The sequence below is a fragment of the Cetorhinus maximus genome, chromosome 4 (assembly GCF_964194155.1).
Source record: "Cetorhinus maximus chromosome 4, sCetMax3.hap1.1, whole genome shotgun sequence".
Taxonomy (NCBI): domain Eukaryota; kingdom Metazoa; phylum Chordata; class Chondrichthyes; order Lamniformes; family Cetorhinidae; genus Cetorhinus; species Cetorhinus maximus.
In genome coordinates, this window is record NC_135882.1 from 165,621,650 (window position 1) to 165,637,142 (window position 15,493).

The 15,493-nt window shown below is 44.7% G+C and overlaps 1 protein-coding gene across 2 annotated transcripts in view; it reads left to right on the forward strand.

Annotated features, from left to right (window-relative positions):
* The window catches only part of cdh7a (cadherin 7a), a 173,882-nt gene that overhangs the window by 111,909 nt on the left and 46,480 nt on the right, over window positions 1-15,493 (forward strand). For both annotated transcript variants that reach the window (XM_078541099.1, XM_078541100.1), the window contains one exon: window positions 14,598-14,851. In XM_078541099.1, the coding sequence (XP_078397225.1) occupies window positions 14,598-14,851 (254 nt within the window). The remainder of the gene's footprint in view (window positions 1-14,597; window positions 14,852-15,493) is intronic.

A 15,493-nucleotide genomic window follows, 5' to 3' on the forward strand; every position in this document is an offset into this window, starting at 1 on the left:
TTTCACATGGTCCATCACTGACACTTCCCTTCCTTGATCTCTGTCTCTATTTCTGGTGATAGACTGTCCAACAATATTCATTACAGCCCATTGACTCCCACAGCTACTTCGACAACAACTCCTCACACTCTGCTTCCTGTAAGAACTCCATCCCATTCCCTCAGTTCCTACGCCTCCATCGCATCTGTTCTGATGATGCCACTTTCCAAAATAGTGCTTCTGACATGTCTTCCTTCTTCCTTAACCGAGGTTTCCCACCCATGATGGTTGACAGGGCTCTCAAAGGGTCCGACCCATCTCCCGCGCATCTGTCCTCACATCTTCCTCTCCCTCCCAGAACCATGATAGGGTCCCCCTTGTCCTCACTTTTCACCCCGCCAGCCTCCCCATTCAAAGGACCATCCTCCGCCATTTCTGCCAACTCCAGCATGATGTCACCACCAAACATATCTTCCCTTTACCCCCCCCCGCCCTGTCGGCATTCCGTAGGGACTGTTCCTTCCGGGTCACCCTGGTCCACTCCTCCATCACCCCCAACATCTCAACCCCTCCCAAGGCACCATCCCATGCAATCGCAGAAGGTGCAACACCTGCCCCTTTACTCCCTCCCTCCTCACTGTCCAAGGGCCCAAATACTCATTTCAAGTGAAGCAGCATTTCACTTGCACTTCCCTCAATTTAGTCTACTGTACTCGCTGCTCCCAATGCGGTTTCCTCTACATTGGAGAGACCAAATGCAGACTGGGTGACTGCTTTGCGGAACACCATCAGTCTGTCCGCAAGCATGACCCAGACCTTCCTGTCGCTTGCCATTTCAACACACTACCCTGCTCTCATGCCCGCATGTCCGTCCTTGGCCTGCTGCAATGTTCCAGTGAAGCTCAACGCAAACTGGAGGAACAGCATCACAATCTTCCGATTAGGCACTTTACAGCCTTCCGAACTGAATATTGAGTTCAACAACTTCGGATCATGAACTCTCTCCTCCATCCTCACCTCTTTTTGATCCCCTTTTTCCAAATATTTATTCTTTAATTTTTATGTATATATTTTTCCCCACCTGTTTCTATTATTATTATTTAAATGTATTTCCATTCATTGTTTTATCCCCACCTTTTAGCCTATTTTGATCTTTTCTCCCACACCGTCCCCTCCCCCCACCCCACCCCCACTAGGGCCATCTATCACTTGCTCATCCTGCTTTCTACTCTTAATGTCACCATTAGCACCTCCTTCAGCCAGTATCACCACCATCAACACCCCTTCGACCTTTTGTTCATGACATCTTTTGCAATCCCTCCTTTGCCTCCACCTATTGCTGGCCTTCTCCAGCTTCACCTTTTCCAACCCCCCCCCACCTTAAAAAGTATATATTTCACCATATTTTTACTTCTCTTTAGTTCTGAAGAAGAGTCATAAGGACTTGAAATGTTAACTCTGTCTTTCTCGCCACAGATGCTGGCAGACCTGCTAAGTTTTTCCAGCAATTTTTGTTTTTGTTTCAGATTTCCAGCAGCTGCAGTATTTTGCTTTTATCTTATGAGGTCAAGTATGTTTTTCCCTCTTGTTGCTTTCCTCACACCTCCCCCAGACTCAATCTAGCAGCTATGTCCTTTAGGACTCGGCCAGCATGGTCTGAACTGGCCTACTGAGCCACTTTTAGTAATGGACATTGAAGTCCCCCACCCAGAGTACATTCTGCACCCTTACCGCCCTCAGTGCTTCCTCATAGTGGTGTTCAACATGGTGGAATACTGATTGATCAGCTGAGTGGCGGCGGTACGTGGTAATCAGCAGGAGGTTTCCTTGCCCATGTTTGACCTGATGCCATGAGACTTCATGGGGTCCAGAGTTGATGTTGAGGACTCCCAGGGCAATTCCCTCCTGACTGCATACCACTGTGCTGCCACCTCTGCTGGGTCTGTCCTGCTGGTGGGACAGGACATACCAAGGGATGGTGGTGGTGGTGCCTGAGACATTGTTTGTCAGGTATGATTCCATGAGTATGACTATGTCAGGCTGTTGCTTGACTATTCTGTGAGACTGCTCTCCTAATTTTGGAACAAGCCCCCAGATGTTAGTGAGGAGTACTTTATAGAGTCCACAGGGCTGAGATTGTCGTTGTTGTTTCCAGTGCCTTGGTTGATGTTGGGTGGTCCATCGGTTTTCATTCCTTTTTGATTTGCTTTTGATACAAATGAGTGTGGTTTGATGCAAACGAATGTCTTGCTAGGCCATTTCAGAGGGCAGTTAAGGGTCAACCACATTGCTGTGGATCTGGAGTCACATGCAGGCCAGACCAGGTAAGGACAGCAGATTTCCTTCCATAAAGAATATTCAGTGAACCAGGTGGGTTTTTCTGACAATCGAGAATGGTTTCATGGCCATCATTAGGGATACAGGCCCAGCCTGTCTAACCTTTCTTCATAAGGTAACCCCTCCCCCTCCCAGGTATCAGTTGAGTGAACCCTCTCTGATCTGCTTCTAACATATTTGTATCCTTTCTTAAATAGGAAACAAAAATTGTACACTGTACTCTAGATGTGGTCTCACCAAGACCTTCAAAACATCCCTACTTTTATATTTCATCCCCCTTGTGATAAACAAGAGCATTCCATTTGCTTGGAATGTGAAAGTAGGAGGACAATTGGTGAAGGTAGTAAGATTACAAATGACCAGGCACCAGTGGCTAGCTGAGTCAAAAATCTACAGATACTAATGCATTGAATGAATGAAGTGGTGAAAGTTCTCAGAATGAAAATCAACATAAAAAGGATGAACGTTCTGAAGTTTGAAAGAAATAACGGTACAAAAGCAGATGCCAAAATGAATGGTCAACAGCTGGGACAGGTATCACAATTTAATTATCTGGGATAAAAGTAAAGTATTGCGGATGCTGGAAATCTGAAACAAACAGGAAACACTGGAAAAACTCAGCAGGTCTAATAGCATCTGTGGAGAGAAAAACACTGTTAACGTTTCAAGTCTGTATGACTCTTCTTAAGAGCTAAAGAGAAGTAAAAATGTGATTAAATTTATACTGTTTAAGAGGGGGTGGAGCAGGCGAAGCTGGATAGAAGGCCAGCGATAGGTGGGGGCAAAGGAGAGATTGACAAAAATGTCGCGAACAAAAGAACAAAGGGGTGTTAATGATAGTGGTACTGGCTAAAGGAGGTGCTGGTGGTGGTATTAAGGTCAGAAAGCAGAATGTGATAATAGCAGGACAAGGGTAAGCACCCTGGAAAGAACAACATGAACAAGTGACAGATGGCCCTTCTGGGGGTGGGGTGGGATGGGGCGAGGGGATGGTGGTGGGAAAAAAGATCAAAAATAGGATAAAAGGTGGAGATAGAGCAATGAATAAAAATGGAAATAAATAAAATAAAAATAAGTGGATTAAAATAAAAATGAATATTGAAAAAAGGGGATAAAAAAGGGTTGAGGATGGAGGAGCGAGTTTATGGTCTGAAGCTGTTGATCTCAATGTTAAGTCCGGAAGGCTGTTAAGTGCCTAATCGGAAGATGAGGTGCTGTTCCTCCAGTTTGCATTGGGCTTCACTGGAACATTGAACAGACCAAGGACAGACATGTGGGCATGAGAGCAGGGTGGTGTGTTGAAATGGCAAGCGACAGGGAGGTCTGGATCATGCTTGCAGACAGCCCGAAGGTGTTCCTCAAAGTGGTCACCCAGTCTGCGTTTGGTCTCTCCAATGTAGAGGAGTCTGCATTGACAGCAGCGAATGTAGTAAACCAAATTTGAAGGAGGTGCTTCACCTGAAAGGAGTGTTTGGGCCCTTGGATGGCGAGGAGGAAGGAAGTAAAGGGGTGTTTCACCTTCTACGATTGCATGGGAAAGTGCTGTGGGAGGGGGATGAGGTATTGGGGGTGATGGGGGATTGGACCAGGATGTCCCGGAGGGAATGATCCCTACGGAATACTGACAGGAGGGGGGTGGGGGGCGGTGGGTGGTGAAGGGAAGATGTGTTTGGTGGTGGCATTATGCTGGAGTTGGCGGAAATGGCGGAGGATGATCCTATGAATGCAGAGGCTGGTGGGTGAAAAGTGAGGACAAGGGGGACCCTATCATGGTTCTGGGAGGGAGAGGAGGGTGTGAGGGCAGAGGCACGGGAGATGGGTCAGAAACAGTTGAGGAGGACCCTGTCAACCACAGCGGGTGTGAAACCTCAGTTAAGGAAGAAGGAAGACATGTCAGTGTTGTTTTGGAAAGTGGCATCATCAGAACAGATGCAACGGAGGCAAAGGAACTGAGGGAATGGAATGGACTCTTTACAGGAAGCGGGGTGTGAGGAGCTGTAGTCGAGGTATCTGTGGGAGTTGGTGGGCTTGTAATGAATATTGGTGGACAGTATCACCAGAAATTGAGAAAGAGAGGTCGTTCATTGTTTTATCTCCACCTTTTATTCTGTTTTCGATCTTTTTTCCCACCACTATCCCCTCCCCCACCCCACCCCACCCCCACAAGGGCCATCTGTCACTTGTCCATGTTGTTCTTTCTAGAATGCTTACTGTTGTCCTGCTATTATCACATTCTGCTTTCTTACTTTAATGCCACCATCAGCCAGTTTAGCCAGTAACTACCATTAACACCCCTTTGTTCTTTTGTTCATGACATCTTTGTCAATCTCTCCTTTGCCCCCACCTATCGCTGGCCTTCTATCCAGCTTTGCCTGCTCCACTCCCCTTGAACAGTGTAAATTTCATCACATTTTGACTTCTCTTTAGCTCTGAAGAAGAGTCATACGGACTTGAAACTTTAACTCTGTTTTTCTCGCCACAGGTGCTGTTAGACCTGCTGAGTTTTTCCAGTATTTTCTGTTAATAATCTGGGAAGCATCTTGTCAGAAGATGTTTGCTGCCATAAAGAAATCAGAGTTAGAATAGCAAAGGCAACAAACGGATGCCCCAAGCATAAAGAATTGCTTCGCATAGGAATGTGCAGAGATCTTAAGAATAGAATTCTCAAGACTTGTGATTCAGAGTGCCTTGTTGAAGAGGGCTGAAATGTGGGGCCTTGAGATGAGCAGACATCCAAAGACTAGAAAGTTGTGAAATGCGAAGGGTGGAGCGGATCAGTTGGGGAGAACACAGGAGCAACGAAGAAATTCTCAGGATGATGGAGGAGGAAAGATTGTTCATGGATATCATCAAGAAGAAGCAACAAGGCTGCGGTTTGGCATACTCTAAGGCATGAGAACTGGCTGAAGGAGGTGACTGAAAGAAGATTAGAGGGATGTAGACCAAGTGGGAGAAAGAGAAGGATAGTTTTAGACAACTTGAAATTGAAAATGGCAGGCTCATAGAAACAACTGAACAGGAAGGTGCAAGATCTAGGGGCATGGAGAAATGAACTGGGGGATCATCACTACTACTACTTTACGTGAATCCGTTCTTTCTAACAAAGAAAGAAATTTTTGCATTTCTATAGCACCTTTCACAACCTCAGGACATCCTAAAGCACTTTACAGCCAATTAAATCCTTTTTGAATTGAAGTCACTGTTGGAAACATAGCAGCCAATTTGCACACTGCAAGTTTATAAGAACAGAAGAACATAAGAACGAATTAGGAAGAGGAGTAGGCCACTTGGCCCCTTGAGCCTGCTTGGCCATTCAGTAGGATCATGGCTGATCTGATTGTAAACTAACTCCCACATTCCTGCCTACCCCTGATAACCTTTCATCTCCTTGTAAATCATGAATCTATCCAGCTCTGCTGTAAAAATATTCAAAGACTCTGCTTCTACCGCCTTTTCAGGGAGAGTGTTCCAAAGACTCACTACCCTCTGAGAGAACAAAATTCTCTTCATCCGTGTCTTAAATGCGTGACCCCTTATTTTTAAACAGTGACCCCTAGTTCTAGATTCTCCCATAAGAGGAAACATCTTCTCCACATTCGCCCTGTCAATACTCCTCAGAATCGTAAAGGTTTCAATTAGGTTGCCTCTTACTCTTCTAAATTCCAGTGGATACAAGTCTAACCTGTCCAACCTTTCTTTATAAGACAACCCGTCCATTACTGGTATTGGTCTGGTAAACCTTCTCTGCTCTGCTTCTAACACATTTACATTCTTCCTTAAGTAAGGAGACCAGTATTGTACACAATACTCAGGAAGTGGTCTGACCAGTGCCCTGTACAACTGAAGCATAACCTCCCTACTTTTGTAATCAATTCCCCTCACAATAAACAATAACATTCTGTTAGCTTCCCTAATTACTTGCTGTACCTACATACTACCCTTCTGTGATTTTTGCGCTAGGACACCCAGATCCCTCTCAAGCTCAGAGCTCTGCAATCTCTCACCATTTAGATAATATGCTTCTTTCTTATTCTTCCTGCCAAAATGTACAATTTCACATTTGCCCACATTACATTCCATTTGCCAGATCTTTGCCCACCCACTTAACCTATCCATATCCCTTTGTAGCCTCCTTATGTCCCCTTCACAATTTACTTTCCTATCTATCTTTGTGTCATCAGCAAATTTAGCAACCATTCCTTCGGTCCCTTCATCCAAGTCATTTATATAAATTGTAAAAAGCTGAGGCCACAGCACTGATACCTGTGGCAAACCACTCGTCACACCCTGCCAAGCAGAAAAAGACCCATTTATGTTAACTTTCTGTTAGCTAGCCAATCTTCTATCCATGTCAATATGTTACCCGCTATACTATGAGCTTTTTTTTCCCACAGTAACCTTGGATGTGGCACTTTTATCAAATGCCTTCTGAAAATCGAAGTACAATACATCCACTAGTTCCCCTTTATCCACAGCACATGTGTCTCCTTCAAAGATCGCCAATAAATTAGTTAAACATGATTTCCTTTTCACACAACCATGTTGACTCTGCCTGATTGTCTTTTTCTAAGTGCTGTGCTGTAACATCATTAATAATAGCTTCTAACGTTTTCCCTATGACAGATGTTAGGCTAACTGGCCTATAGTTTCCTGCTTTCTGTCTCCCTCCCTTTTTGAATTATTTTTTGAGTTATATTTGCTATTTTTCAATCTAATGGAAACTTCCCCGAATTTAGGGAATTTTGGAAAATTAAAACCAATGCATCAACTATCTCACCAGGCACTTCTTTCGAGACCTTATGGTGAAGTCCATCCAGACCTGGGAAATTGTCAGCCTGCAGCCCCAACAATTTACTCAATACCACTCGTCTGGTGATTGTAATTTTCTTGAGTTCCTCCCTCTTCCATTTTCTGATTTACAACTATTTCTGGGATGTTACTTGCATCCTCTATAGTGAAGATTGAAGCAAAATACCTGTTTAATACATCCACCATCTCCTTATTTTCCATTACCAATCCCCCAGCCGCATTTTCTATAGGACCGACGCTCTTTTCTTATTTAAGTATCTATAGAAACAATTACTATTTGTCTTTACATTACTAGCTGGCTTTCTCTCGTACTCTAATGTTTCCCTCCTTATTAATATTTTTGTCATTCTTTGCTGTTCTTTATTTTCTTTCCAGTCTTCTGACCTGCCACCCATACGTGCGTAATTATATGCTTTTTCTTTAAGTTTGATACTGCCTTTGACTTTTTTAATTAACCGCAGATTAAGGGCCCTCCCCTTGGAATTTTTTTCTTTCTCATTGCAATGTATCTATTCTGTGTATTCTGAAATATCCTTTTAAATGTCTGCCGCTGGACCTCTGTTGACCTACCCATACCCTCTTTGCCAGTTCACTTTAGCTAGCTCTGCTCTCATGCATTCAAAATTGTCCTTATTTATGTTTAAATTAATAGTCTTGGACACACTCATTTCTCCCTCAAATGTAAAGTTCAATCATATTATGAATGCTGCTACCTAAGGGTGCCTTCACTAGGAGGGTATCAATTAATCCTATCTCGTTGCTCAATACCAGGTCTAGTATAGCCTTCTCGCTGGTTGGCTCCAGAATATGCTGTGCTAAGAACCTATCCTGTAAACATTCTATGAACTCTTCATCTATGATATCTTTGCCCATCTGATTTTTCAAGTCTGTGTAGATTAAAATCCCCCATGATTATTGCTGTACCTTTCTTGCAAGCTCCCATATCTCTTTTTTTATACTCTGTCCTACCCTGTGGTTACAATTAGGGAGCCTGTACTCCACTCCCACAAGTGGCTTCTTGCCTTTATCATTTCTAATCTCACCCCAAACCGTTTCTACATCCTGGTTTACTGAATTTAGGTCATCCCTCTTTAATATGCTGATACCATCATTAATTAACAGAACCACCACCCTACCTTTTCCTAACTTGCTGCGCTTCATAAATGTCAAATACTTTTCAATATTCAGGTCCCAATCTATGTCATCCTGTAGCCATGTCTCTGTAATGGCTATCAGATTGTATTTATTTATTTCTATTTGCGCCATCAGTTCATCTGTTTTGTTTCAAATGCTATGTGCATTTAGATACAGAGCCTTTAGTTTTGTCCTTTTATTATTTTTGTAGCATCTAGCCTTATCTGCTGATTTACTCCTAGATTTGAACTCTTCGTCCCTTCCTGTCACAGTCTGTTTATCATTTCCCATATTAATGCCTTTTATTCTTGCCTTGTCTCTACTCTTTGGTTTACCACTTCTTCCAAAATTTAATCCCTTGCCCCCACTATTCAGTTTAAAACCCTCTCTACTTCCCTAGTTATGCAGCTCACTAGGAAACCAGCCCCAGCACGGTTCAGGAGTAGATGATTCCAACAGTACAGATCCCACTTTCCCCAATACTGGTGCCAGTGCCTCATGAACCGGAAATACTTCTCACACACCAGTCTTTGAGCCACGCATTCATTTCTCTAATCTTATTTGTCCTCTGCCAATTTGCATGTGGCTCAGGTAATAATCCAAAAATTCTTACCTTTGACGTCTGCTTCTTAATTTGGTGCCTAGCTCCTCATACTGACTATGCAGAGCCTCCTTCCTCATCCTGCCTATGTCATTGGTACCTACATGGACCATGGCCACTGGATCCTCCCCCTCCCACTGCAAGTTCCTCTCCAGCCCTGAGCAGATGTCCTGAACCCTGGTACCGGACAGGCAACTCAGCCGTCTGGACTCCTCACTTTTTGCCACAGAGAACAGTGTCAATCTCCCTCACTATACTATCTCCCATTGCTACTGCGTTCCTTTTGCTCCCCCACTTGAATGGCTCCCTGTACCATGGTGCCATGGTCAGTTTGCTCATCCACCCTACAGTCCCTGCTCTTATCTAAACAAGCTAAGAGACCGTTAAACCTAATGGACAATTGCAGACACTCACACTCCTGTATCCCTGCCCTCTGGGTCCCCTTACCTGCCTCACTCTCAGTCACACCCTCCTGTGCCTGACCACTGACGAAATCAGAAGACCCTATCCTAAGTGGTGTGACTGCCTCCTGGTATAAAGCATCCAGGTAACTTTCCCCCTCCCTGATGTGTCGCAGAGTCAACAGCTCAGCCTCCAGCTCAATGACTCTGAGCCGAAGTTCCTCAAGCCACAAACACTTACTTGCCCTGGATCACAATGTTATCCAGGACCGCCCACATGCTGCAGCCTTGACACATCACCTATCCTGCCATCCTTAATGTGTTTAAATAATTACTTAATTATATTAATCACTTATTTATGTTGCTTTCTTATATATTTTATTTTATTAATTTTACCACCAATTTGTTTACTATTTTATACCTTAGTGATAGAATATGACTCTCCTACTTACTAGATACTCACCAAACATTCCTTTCCCTGTAGCAGAGCAAGAACCGATTCCTATAGGGTGAGAAAGATAAAAGAAAAGGAAACAAACACCTCATTTCCCCCAATTCCCTCCCTCGCCAACCTCCAAGCAGCGTCGGTCCTTTCACTTTCACCAAGGGGGTTCTAGAAGCCTCCCTGCCTCGCTACCTCTGCATTGCGCGCTTCTCCAAACATTGCACTCGGCCAGAGACTCGAATGCGAGCTCCCTTCCGGGTTCACGCATAAAATAAGGAGCGAGCATCCCACTGGAGAAACACACACCCTGCTCTCCTGCCAACCAATCCGAGGATGCCCATCACCAGCACAACTGTGCGCCAACTTACCAATCATATTCAAATGGAACCTGAGGGTTAAAACCACCCAGAGCCTTGTCACTGGGGGCTGTTGGGTGGTGGGGGGGGGGGGGGTGCTGCCTACTAACGTCCCTGCCTGCTTGGAGGTCCACTTTACCCACAGTTTACCCAGAATCCACTGCCACTTAGTCCATCCACCCCACCCTACTATAACCTCATACCTGCATTGTGGGAAAGGCACCTAATAGATCCATTGCATCTGGAAGTTTTAAAATTATTCTGTGCACTCTGACTGACATGTAGCTCACATTGCTCGTGCACAGTTCGGATGTGGTTCTGCCTTCAGACGCCAGATTTAATTGTTGCAAGGGAGTCGGCACCTGCTGCATGCGGAGGTCAGACTTCATGTTGTCCGTCCATCTGGCTGACAGCTTCTCCTGCTGAAGTCCCATCTGCTTCCCTGAGATGTCTGATGATATCAGATGATAAAAACCCAAACTTCCAATCGGCCAGCACTCTGAATCTAACTCAGCAGTGAGGGTTTCTCAATAACATCTGTGGGTCAGCGGTCAACGGCTTGCAAAGTCAAACTTCTACTTTGAACAAGTGGCTTTTATCTCTGTGTCTTACCCTTTAGATCACCCACCAACTTTCCCTGTGCCCTTTCTTATCTTCTCTCTTGTAGTTGGTAATTGTGTCTGGCGTTTATTTGCTGGAGGTAGTCAGAGCTCTCCAGTGCCTCACTAAATGGCCAGTCATCATTGATGACTCTTGACACTTCACCAAAAAGAAGCATCACAGCTTAACCTGATCCTGTCCTCGGTTGACCTGCACGAACGTGTAAACAATGATGGACGGGGAAAGATACTTTGGTCGATCCGGCCTTCCTGCACAAGTGTGTGTTTTTTAAATTTGCACATGGGATGCGGGCATCACCAGCTAGGCCAGCATTTATTGCCCATCCCTAATTGCCCTTGGGAAGGTGTCTTTCTCTCCACAGATGCTGTCAGACCTCCTGAGTTTTTCCAGCATTTTTTGTTTTTGTTTCAGATTTCCAGCATCCGCAGTATTTTGCAATAGTAGGGGAATTATCCCTGGTGGCCTGGCCAATATTTATCCTTCAAGCAACATCACAAAAAATAGATTATTTGTGTCATTATCACATTGCTGATTGTGGGAGTGGCAAATAGAGTGCAGCTGAGCTAAGTGGGTGAAGACTTGGAGTTTAGTGCGAGCGGGAGTTTTAAGTGTTAATTTTGTTCTTAAATGTTGCTCTTAAAATCTAATCTAGTCTGTAATTAGCAGTAACTGGAAAGTATCATGTAAGCAGGCTAAGTTCTTTCTTTCTTGCCGTTTAGAAAGGGTAAACTCACTCTCAGCTGTAGGAGCTGAGTAGTTAATTAGCTAAATGATTGAATCTGGCTACTGAACCCCAGCTCAGCTTACTATAAATTCAGGGCTCTTTAGTGCGCTTGGTGAAAGTGAAAGGACCGACACTGCTGTCAGGAGCCCCCAGCCCACACAGCCTCCAATCAGCAGCCAATCTCTCCAATTACGGCCAAACACCTCCCCTCCTTCCCATCGCACCCTACCACCGTCAAATTTCCAAATTCCCATTCCCCACCTGCCCCTCCGGCTGGCTGCTGTATGGGAAAAGAGGCCCCAAATGCGCAGTCTGCCAAGTTGAGTGGATGCATGGAGATTGTTACTGGGCTTGAGACAGGGTTGAGTTAACAGCAGCAAGTGAACTCACTGTCTATAATTATATTAAACAGAGATTCACAGACCGGGGTTTTCAGGGCGGTTTTGGGGGAACAGAGAATGTCTGGTACCCAGCAGGACCTTGGACGTGGAGGCTTCACTCAATGCTCTGCTAAGAGCCCAGACTCCCTAAAATAAGATTTATTTTGTTAAAACAGGTGCACAGAAGGGAAATCATTGATTGACAGCTGTATGAAATTTTAAAAGCTACTTTTCCTGTGATCTCTTTTGACAATGGCTCAATGTTCATTTTCACAAGATAAAGAGGTGTCATCATGTGTTTACAGCTTCTATTATTGATACTTTCAAGGTCACGTTGATTGACGCTTTAAAGGGTTGTAGCAACAGCAGTTGTTTTTTTAAAGAAACTTATGAATGTCTGTTTTTTAAGTATTTCCAAACATGCCATTGTTACTATAGGACCTATTGGTTCTATACAGAGTGTATACTGGGTGATTGGGCATGAAAATGCCCTGGGTTGGTATGGATGGTATGAAGGGTCATTGGACGTGGGTGGGGAGGTATAAGTAGCATGGAGGGTATGTGAGACCATTGGAGGTGAGTGGTGGGGCATGAGTTGGCATTGCATTGACATGGGCCTTAGAAGTGGTATGGGGAGTGGGGGTTGGGGGGGGTGGGGGGCGCGATGAGGTGTGAGGGTGAGGACTAGAGATGAAGTCCCAGAGAACTGAGGTGGCCCTTTTAAACAGCCTGCCTTAGCACTCAGCTGCTCCTGTGGCTGCTTCTGATTTGCTTCCATGGGTGGCTGACCCGGAACTTTCCTTACTTGAGCTGCCCACCTCAGTAGCAAAAATCTGGGATTGAAGACTAACAGTCTACCCACAGGCAGCACAACTGTTCTTGCTATTGTTTACAGGTGGAACCATCTAGCACCTTCTTCCCAATAAGATAACCTTATCCCCCCCCTTTAACAACCAAGCCATCCAGGCTTGCAGTCAAGCAGAATTGATTCCTCCATTTCACCTTAAATTAAAGAGACAGTCCAAAAACGTAACAATATTATAAACTTTGCATTTGTAGCATAATGCCATGGGATCTTTAATGCCCCCTTACAGAGCGATCAAGGTCTTAGCTGAAAGTCAGTGCCGTGAACAGTGTAGCACTCCCTCAGCACTGAACTGGGGTCAGCCTTGATTTTTGTGCTCAAGTCTCTAGACTGGGTCTTGAACCCTGAACTTTCATCTTGCGAGGCAAAATTGCTACCAACTGAGCTCCAACCACAGCAACCTTTACGGGTTACATACCGCAACTGTATAATTAGTCAGTTTCTCCAGTCTGATTTATTGTAACCCAAAATCCTAAAAGTTCAGCAAATCTTTAGTGATCAAGAATATAACTTTCCTGAGGAAAGCAAACAGTTTTCTTCAATCTGGGTGAGTGCATTTTTTTTTCCAAGCCTTTCTTATACTTGATTGAATGTGCTTTTCTCTGCACTGCCATTTTAGTTATTGACAATTTATTCAGTGTGTAAAGAAGAATAGGATTCTTGTGTTATAAACATCTAAAATAGTCAAGAGACTTAGAAGAGATAATCAGCACAAGACAACAAGCCAAGTGGTAATCATCACTGGGATAACTTTAACTGAACATTGGAGTTGATGTCTACCAGGAGATTTGAGGTGAAGAAGCCTTTTGAGTAACACGGAGGAAACTCTAACAATAATGATCTTTTTATTATTCACCGTCAAATGAAAGAAAAAGTAGCTGTTAAAATTCCATATTGTAGGATAATGTGAATAATAAAAATTAGGAAGACTTTTTGTGAGGGTGGAATTTCAAGGCAGCCGGGTTATCTGTGTTCCTCTATCCATCCAGCCGTCCATCCATCCACCCACCCACCCACCTATCTACCTCCATCCCTCCCTACTCCCTCCATACTGACCGACCTACCCACCGACCGTCTGACCTACCGACCAGTCCGGTCCGTCTCCCACTGTTTTCTGGATAAGACGTTTGGGGCCAGTTGCCATTTTGGAATGGACTTCAGGATGAATTGATTTTGGTGCTCAAAATTGCACACGATCCTAATTAATATCCTACAAATCGACCCCCGTTGTGGGACAGGCAGACGCCTGGGCCGTCGACACAAAGGCCCTGACAGAAATGGCAGTGGGCAGATTGGGAAGAGGGATCGGGGTGAAGTAAGCATTTCGTCACGATTTTCTGGGCGTCGTCCCATCCCTGTTGTTGCCAGCTGGGAGCCCTCAGGGAATCAGGGGCGTGGGCTCTTACTGAGTAGACGGTGGAACGATGGCAGTAGTTTTCATCACCCTGGAGGAATTATTCAAAGACAGGCAGAAAAAAATGTGTTTGAGCAATGACTGAATTACTTCAATGGCTGTAAAACGCTTTGGGCGAGCGGTGCAATTTTGAGGTACAAATGGGCTGACTGACTACACTCATTCTGGAGTGCGTCCAAACTGACTACCAGACCCCATATGTCTTATTCAGAAAACAGTGGGAGATAGATAGATTAAAAAATAAATAAATAATGGAGGGATGCTGGAGAAGCCATAAATAAATCATTCATTTGGAACCTTATTTACTTGGGAGGTTGTCACTTTAGTGCAAATAGCAGGAGTAACAAAGATAGATGCTCAGGGCAGTGGAGCAAAAACAAGCTGAAAATACTTCTGCCATTTAATTAAGTGATCCCGTGTTAAAATGTCAGCACCTGATGGATGTGCCTCATTCCTTAGTTTGCTTGTCGTGCTCCTAATGAAATGAATTTCGCCAAGTAAATATATATGCATTTTATAATCGTTTCACAGGAACTGGATTTTGAAAAAAAATCGAGCTACAGCCTGAAGATTGAAGTCACCAATAAAAACACTGACTCGCGATTCCAGGCCCTGGGACCCTTTGCCGACACCACAACGGTGAAGCTCGTGGTAGAAGACGTGGACGAGGCCCCCGAGTTCAACTCGCCACACTACAGGATGTCGGTCTCTGAGGCTGCAAAGGTCGGAACGGCCATCGGGACTGTTTCTGCACGTGACCCCGATACTGCACACAATCCTGTCAGGTCAGTGTTCGCTGGCTAGTGCACTCAGCGGAGGGTAACTGGTGACATGGCCCTGCAACATGCCAGATTACCTGTCAAATGCATTTACGGTCATTGACTCTCAGTTTGCACTGACAATTAGAAAAGAAAGACTTGCCTTTATGTCTTCCTCTTCTTAGGCTGTCCCTTGCGATTGAGGATGATTTGCTGTCACTCTTGTTTGATGGGTTTTGAAATTGCTGATAAATCCAATGCAGGGTCTGCAGACTCTGCCACTTGCGAGGCAGATGCTGCATGAAGGGTTGGGTAGGCAGGTTGTTTGGAGGTTTGAGCGCTTCCTCCAGCGCTTTGACTTGACCACTGCATGTTCCTGACGAGGTCTTGTTGGGTGCCTTGCCCAATCTCATATCCCTCATCTGGGAGGAAGAATACACACCGGGGATCTCAGGGACACTATGATTGTGATTATATTCAAGAAGGGAGACAAGGGGCAGATAGGAATCTAGAAACTATTTGGCCCATCGAGCTTGCTCCGCCATTCAATATGATCATGACTGATCCTCTATCTCAATACCCGCTTTCTCTCCCTATCCCTTGATGCCCCTAATATCCAAAAATTTATCAATTTCTTTCTTGAATATACTCAATGAACCGGCCTCCACA